Here is a 7,686-nt window from a genome sequence, read left to right as displayed (position 1 = left end):
GGGTGATCTTCTAAATCTCGACATGATCTTTCGTATACCGATTCTCATACTGTATTATAAAATTAATTGTCATGGTTCATACCTATAAAATTTAATTGAGTTTTATACCTAATAATCATATTCTTCACCCAAAACGCAACAAGATGGTAGTAGTAGTAGTACAGCCAAGCACCATGCTGTTTTGTGACAGGAAATGTGCTGTACGCTTTGACCCGTTGATGGGCAGCAGCAGCAAGCGGGTCACATGGGTGTGGCGCCCGCACCGGATCGCAACCTTTTTTTTCCGGAGATGACGGCATACGGTTCGTCACCCGCCACCCGCGGGTGTGAAATGGCGAATCTGCCCCTCGGAGCCGGAGCGTGGGACACTGGGACGTCGCGAGTCGACGCGTTCACGTCAGGTTTTAAGCGTCAAGATTCTCGGGCCGTGACGGCGACCTCGCGCGCCCGACTCGCCCGTCTTTTTTTTTCTTTTTTGCCCTTGTGAAAGTACGGAATTGGCCATCTGTCCGGCAGCAGCAAGTTCCAATTTTCCAAATTTTGGATTTTTTTTCCAACTGGCCGGGTGTATACTTTTCACCCGAATGGATAAATGGAATGGAATGAAAATAGCTTCTCAAGTTTATGAACGGTTTGATTTTCACAGAAACTTTGTATATTAATTATCTTCAAATCTATTTGTAACTCTATATTATGACTGATTTCAAAACTTGTTAGCATGCGTCATTTAGACCCCCAAACTCTTTAAAATGTATTTTTAGATCCTCATTTCGGTCTCAACCATTTGACAACGATTAGTTAACAATGTTTAAATATAAAAGCCAAATTTGTCAATTATATGAAAACAAAGAACAATCAAGCAAATAAGAACATAAGATTATCAATAAACACATTATACTGTCTTTTCTTATCTCTTTATTGCATATTTTGATACCACCCTTCACTAGAGTTTCTGTAGTGATGGCTTTTTGTAAAAAAAAAAAAAAAACAGACGATGGCAAGAGCTCTGCCAGTTATATTGAGAAGGAATAAAATCAGGAAACACAAATAAGCTAGGGTGTGTTCTCTTCATCTAAAAAGAGAGTGGAGTTGGCTGGATTGCTTTACAAAATAAATTAGATTGGTGGAGCTGGATTTAGACAGTTCCACAGCTCTACTCCAAACCCAAACCTCTACCGAACGTGCCCTAAGTTTCAAAGAGTTAAGAAAAAAAAAGGACGGGAGGGGCTAGGGGCTAGGGGGGTTACAACTTTAGAAGATAGATTGGCTATTACAAATTAGGATGTCACACAAGGTTTTTAAGGAGGTGGCACCTAACATGCATTAACTTACAGGAGTATATTTGTGGCACATCAGTACTAGTGATGTAGCCAAAAATGGCTTGCAATATGGGTAGCCAATAGTGCTATTTTCTACCCACCCTGTTTCATATTATAAGTCGTTTGATTTTTTTAGTAAAATTTTTTTAAATTTGATCAAATTTATAGAAAAATATAGTAATATTTCCAATACAAAACAAACGTTGTATCAAAGTATATTCAATGTTAACTTTAATTAAACTAATTTTGTGTTGTAGAGTTGCTAGTTTTTTTTATAAACTTGGCTAAACCTAAATGACTTGGATACAACTTTGAATAAGAAAAAAAATCAAACAACTTATAATATAAAACAACGGGAGTGTTGAAATACGTTTAAATTTGGATAGCTCGAAGTTTTTAATTTGCTGGGTAGGAACCTAACCCCATGTCATTATTAAAGAGGACAATGCGTCAATGCCATCTCTGAGCAAGGGATGCTAGAGTACAATACTTTATACTAGGCAATAAGCAATCATATGAAAGCTAATGCAATTTTGTGATCAATCTTGCCTTTCCTTTTTTTTTTCTCTACGTGAGAATATGAGATGCATGAGAGAATTATATGCTTTTCACACAAGAATATGCTACCAAGGCTGAGTACTTGTAGGTGGGCTCTAGTTGGGAGGGGACTAGGACACTTTTGAACCAAATGGCAAATTTGGAGGACTTATATACTCAATGTTAAACTGAACCTAGTCAAATTTAAGAGACTTTTTGTCGCCACTCTTCAATAATAAAAACACTGATCTTGACATAAAACAACCCAATTACTCCCTTTAAATTTCTACTTCTATTGTTTATTCTACAAACACTATTCTTTAGCTAGATAAATATTTTACGCTATTATACATACTACGGATAGCAACATGTTCATACTTAGTTTATTAGATAAATTAAAAACGTTTTCCACAACTGGAGTGCAAAGCCATCTTTTGGCTGTCGCTTTACATTGAGGGTAGTATGGACATTTCCTCTAACCCAAGATCTGTTTAGGTGGCAAGGGAAAGCTGGCAAGATACTGACGTGAAGGGTGTCACAGGCTAATTATCAAGGTGACAGATGCTAATCTCCTAACGGCGCGGTTTGACGGCGTTGTGTGTATAAAGCTAATCTTTGTCTTTTCCAGCTTTTTATGAATTGTGCAAGTTGCGGCAAGTGACCCCAAAAGAGTGGTTGCTTTCGTGACATCTTAAGCAGTGAGGACACTAAATAAGTCTATGCTAATGGAGCATGATTTTTGTTTTGACCAAAAGAATAATCTAATGTAGGAATGTTGCTGTAACAACTGCATAAGTCTTTGATTTATAGCCAAAATTTTGCAACTGGAGATAGTATTGACTTTAGATTTGTTCCACTATGATGAAGGCAGACAATGTTAAGAAAACTTGGATAATTCAAGCATGCATCTTAAAGATGTTGAGGTTATAAATTCGGTTGTCTGTTATAAAATATAAGTTGTACTCATAACTAATTAACTATTAAGTAAATCTAGGCTAGGCTACGTGACACTATATATGCAGCCACTAAAGCTCATCACATCACTATGGCACAGTTGCGAGGTCTGACATTAGAGTTCGACGACACCGACAATATGAGAGCACTTAAATTCAATAGTTCTAATAACATCCACACAAATGTATGGATTTTGTTTATAGACATCATGAAAAAAGACACAACTATGGATCTCAAAAGGTTAGTAATTAGTTGTGTAGGATACCGAAACCATTATTCTATTATATCGTAGCCAGATAGACAGAAGGACAACAATTCCCTTTGGGCCATCATGTATTTGGCTTGGTCTAGTTCAACCAAACCTGAGCAATAATCTTACTACTTACCCCGATTCTCCCTCCCCTAAACTAGCTACAGCACCGTGTCAGGTACTCATGAATCAATGTACAGCAAGCCATCTATGTTCACTCCACCACTTTCCAACGGTCGCTCGCCACCAGTTCTATCGTTGCTCTCGCTCGCCGTCGCGTATGCTTTGATCTCACCACTTGCTAGGGTTTGAGAAATAGACAGAGAGAGACAGGGGGAGGGGATTGGCGTGAGTCATAACAGAGTAGGTCAATGGGGACAAGGTGCCGCTTGAATCAACCTCCTTCTACTTCTGCTCTCGCTACTGGGCACCTCCGGTTTGTGGGCGCCACCATAGACACCATCACCGCCTGGTTCAATTTTTAGAGTTCTATAGATGGGATCAAGAAAGGAATTTTGACTTATGTCTCATTCGAACCAGACCCATATAGATTATCAGGCTGCTTAGGATCAATATGGTATTTTACTAATGTGACCATTGAATGAAAAAATTGTGTTCATGGTGTCTTACAACTACCTCCTTTCCAAACTAAAGCAATCTAGGAGTGAATTTGACACCACCTAATACTACATCGAATCTGGACATTAGTTTGCTTTATTTTTAGATGGAGAGAGTAATCACTAATTTTTTTATACTCTACATCCATGTCATTTTTTTATCAACAGTGGTGCTATAGCAAATTTTGTCTTCTCTAGTCATATACTCCCTCCGTTAAAAACAAAACACACTTGGACATACACAAAAGCGGGTTTTATTTTTCTCGACGGAGGGAGTGCATCTTTAGCTTTGTAAACCCGTCCTTGACGAGCTTAAAACGGGCCATGAAGACACACTCCTCCCACCGGCGCTCTTACTCCTCGGGCCCCCGCGTCGCCCCCCGCGTTGGGCGACTCGGGCGGCGGAACCCTAGCCGCAGCCGCCACCCTTCTTTACCCCTTCCTCTGCCTCGCCTCACAAGGATGGCAGCGGTGGGGCTCGCTGCGGTCAATCTCCTGAGTTCCAGCGCGGGCAGGCACAAAGGCGGAGGTTGGCCGGAGCGGCGCCGGTGTCGAGGCCAGCGCACGGGCGGAGGTGCTGTGGACGGCGGGCGCACAGGAGAAGACGGTGTAGACGGCTCGGCGCACGGTGGATGGTGGGAGCCGGAGATGGAGGCGGGGATTGAGGCGGCAGCGGCACCTTTCACCGGATCCGTGTGCGCCAAGCGCCGGTAGAGGCAGACGAGGAGAAGGCGGCCGGCGGCGGGATTGCAGTGGCGGTGGTGGTGAGGCGGCGGCGACCGTGGTGGGCGCCGCTAGATCTGGACCCCCTTGGCCATATCTGGCGGCCGATGGCAAGGACGGCGGGCGCACGTGCTGGCGCGCGAGCAACGCCGGCAGCCGGAGGTGGATGCGGGGAGAGGAGATCGATGACAGGCTGGGTTGCTTGTGCGGAGGACACGTGATGGTGTGATGGCAACGGGAGGCCGGCATGGTGACGCCGGCAGTTGCAGGGAGCACGGGGCTGGTGGCATGGAGGCGTGGACGCCCTGGAGGCACGGCCGATGACGGCAAACATGTCGTTGCGGTGCGTGGAGGAGAGGACGGCGCGGTGACATGGCCGGCGACGGCGGCGGTGCGGGTGGCGCCGAGAGCTTTCGGTACAGGCGAGAGGTCGGCCCGACCGTTGGTGCGGAGCGCCAACGCAAGCGACGGCAGGGAGCTAGCGGCAGGGAGGCCAGTGAGGCTGGCCGGCGGTCGGCGCCGGCTCAGTGCCCACGAGCTGATGGAGGTTTCGATGGTGGCGGAGCATTGTGGCAACATTGGTGAATAGGCAGGTGGTGAACGATAGGTGAAAACCCAGCCTGGCCTTGGCCTGGCCAAGCCAGCAACGACATCGCTTTCGAGCGTCGCTTTCCCTCTTGAGGGCGTTGTCGTGACGTCCCATCACCTCTAGGGGTTTTGCCGGGTGAAAACTCAGTCTCGGCTCTCCTTTGAGGCCTCGACGGACGACGACGATAGTGTTTCCGTCAATTTGTTCCCTGAAGACGTCGTCTAGGCAACCCCTAGCCAAAACCACCCAGACAATCAGTGTAAACTTGCTCTAGATTTCGGTCCTCTTATGTCAGCACTCTAGCTTATACAAGTTGACCACGACAGAAGGCCTAGGGGGAGAACGGTTCCATCTTCTCTCTCACCCTCTCTCCCTCAATCCCAAAGTTGTGGTTAGAGTGCATCTCTGTGTCTGTTTGTTAGGGTTGGGCTTGGGCGATCCCGGTTGTAGTTCCTCTGTTGGTCTAGCGGCGGCCGGTTCGGTGCTAGTCTCCTCGGGGGTCCGTGTGTTGGAGCGGTCGGTGCGTGGGTGGTGGTCTTTTTCTTTTTCCTGGTTACGACCTTTCAGAGTTGTAATCTTATATTTTTTTTCCCTACTATATCAATATTAACTTGGCATTGTCTGGCGTGAGTCATTAAAAAAAAAGGACCATGCCAGGTCCATCCATTGCTAATTGTTGTGACGTTCATGGCCAGTAATTGTGTGACTTCACCGTCGGTCCGTCACGGTCGGAGTCTAATCCACCATTACCGTGATGAGGATTAGCTCCTTCCCCCGAAAAGCCAACCCCATTTCCAACCCCGGCCCAACCCAAACCCAACCCAAGACGCGCCGGCCTGACCCCGACCTGACATGACGCAGATATCATCCCCCTCGTGCGTGGGCCCCACCCCACTCACATGCACCAAATCGACCCCTGGGCCCCACCCCCACCCCCACACCCCCCCGCAAAATCCCACCCCTCCATTATTCAACCCATTTCGCTTGGCTCCCCGCCCACCACGTGTCCCCTCCCCGCCACGTCACCCCCCTCCTAACCTACCCGCCTTCTTCTACTTCTACCACGCGCGTAGTTTCCTCCCCTCCCCACCATTGCCGCCGCGCCGCGCCACGCCACGCCACGCCGAGTCGACGAGCTGAGCCATGATGGAGTTGCGCAAGTACTGGGGCGTCGGCGGGCGGCGGTGCGGGGCGTGCGAGGCGTCGCCGGCGGCCGTGCACTGCCGCGGCTGCGGCGGGGTGTACCTGTGCACGGCGTGCGACGCGCGCCCGGGCCACGCGCGGGCGGCGCACGAGCGGGTGTGGGTGTGCGAGGTCTGCGAGGTGGCGCCCGCCGCCGTCACCTGCAAGGCCGACGCCGCGGTGCTCTGCGCCGCCTGCGACGCCGACATCCACGACGCCAACCCGCTGGCCCGCCGCCACGCGCGCGTCCCCGTCGCGCCCATCGGCTCCGCCGCCGCCGCCGCCGTGGCCGCCGAGGCCATGCTGTTCGGCGTCGCCGCCGCCGGGGCCGAGGCCGAGGCGGTGGAGGAGAAGGCCGCGGCCGAGCACCACCACCACCAGCAGCGGCAGCAGCACGGCGCGCTCAACCTCAACGTGGAGGCGAAGGACATGAAGCTCGACTACCTCTTCTCCGACCTCGACCCTTACCTCAACGTCGAGTTCGCCCGCTTCCCCCACGCCGACAGCGTCGTCCCCAACGGCGCCGGCGCCGGCGCCGCCATAGAGCTCGACTTCACCTGCGGCCTCGGCGTCGGCGTCGGCGGCGCCAAGCAGTCCTACAGCTCCTACACCGCCACCGACCTCGCTCACAGCGTGAGTTCCCTCGCCATCCGTACGCACGAACAGTCGAACACCTTCCTGATTCGTCTCTGATCGATCTCGCTACGTGTTCACCTTCAGGGCTCGTCGTCGGAGGTGGGCGTGGTGCCAGAGGCCATGTGCGGCGGCGGCGGCGCCATCGATCTCGACTTCACCAGGCCGAAGCCTCAACCCTACATGCCGTACACGGCGACTCCTCCTCCGAGCCACAGCGTAGTAAGCGCGCAGATGTCGTCGTCGGTGGTCGACGTGGGCGTGGTGCCGGAGCGGGCGGCGGCGATGGGGGAAGGGAGGGAGGCGAGGCTGATGAGGTACAGGGAGAAGCGGAAGAACCGGCGGTTCGAGAAGACGATCCGGTACGCGTCGCGCAAGGCCTACGCCGAGACGCGCCCCCGGATCAAGGGCCGCTTCGCCAAGCGCGCCGACCACGACGCCGACGACGCCGACGCCGACGCCGACGACCCCGCCGCCATCCCATCCTCCTACATGCTCGACTTCGGCTACGGCGTCGTCCCGTCCTTCTGATCGCCGCCCGCCGCCGGCCACCGCCGCCGCGCCGCCGCTTGTAATCTTGTATCAAATCGATCGATCGATGTGTAGGGGCGTAGTAATCCCATGTAGTATTCATTTTGAGCTAGCTCACGCTAGTTTTGTACACTACTACTGCTACTAATTACGTGCTTACTACTTAGTGGTAATTATTTTTTTGATCAGCAAGATCTACTATATTGTATTAGCTCCCCCCAACGAATAAATCACAACTATATGGTATTATTCATCAGCTAGGAATTGTTGATGGAAACAAAATAAGGCATGTTTGATGGCTTTGATCTGTTTAAGTTTATGCATGGGCTTATTAGCAGGATGAATCACTTG

General features: G+C 50.4%; 1 protein-coding gene across 1 annotated transcript; it reads left to right on the top strand.

The window, feature by feature from the left end:
• The first annotated feature begins 6,064 nt into the window (after positions 1-6,064).
• On the top strand, positions 6,065-7,591 carry LOC127777955 (zinc finger protein CONSTANS-LIKE 5-like). The gene is made up of 2 exons (XM_052304577.1): positions 6,065-6,804; positions 6,892-7,591. Exons 1-2 carry the CDS (start codon positions 6,133-6,135, stop codon positions 7,333-7,335), a joined length of 1,116 nt encoding a protein of 371 aa, XP_052160537.1. The 5' UTR covers positions 6,065-6,132; the 3' UTR covers positions 7,336-7,591.
• Positions 7,592-7,686: the final 95 nt, after the last annotated feature.

Source organism: Oryza glaberrima, chromosome 6 (assembly GCF_000147395.1).
Source record: "Oryza glaberrima chromosome 6, OglaRS2, whole genome shotgun sequence".
In the NCBI taxonomy this organism is placed as follows: Eukaryota; Viridiplantae; Streptophyta; class Magnoliopsida; order Poales; family Poaceae; genus Oryza; species Oryza glaberrima.
The sequence above is the reverse complement of the archived record's forward strand: the minus strand, read 5'-3'. Positions and strand labels throughout refer to the sequence as shown.

Coding starts and splice junctions, on each gene's coding strand:
- LOC127777955 (XM_052304577.1), top strand. CDS start 6,133: ATGATGGAGTTGCGCAAGTACTGGGGCGTCGGCGGGCGGCGGTGCGGG. Junction 6,805..6,891: donor CCACCGACCTCGCTCACAGC/GTGAGTTCCCTC, acceptor GTTCACCTTCAG/GGCTCGTCGTCGGAGGTGGG.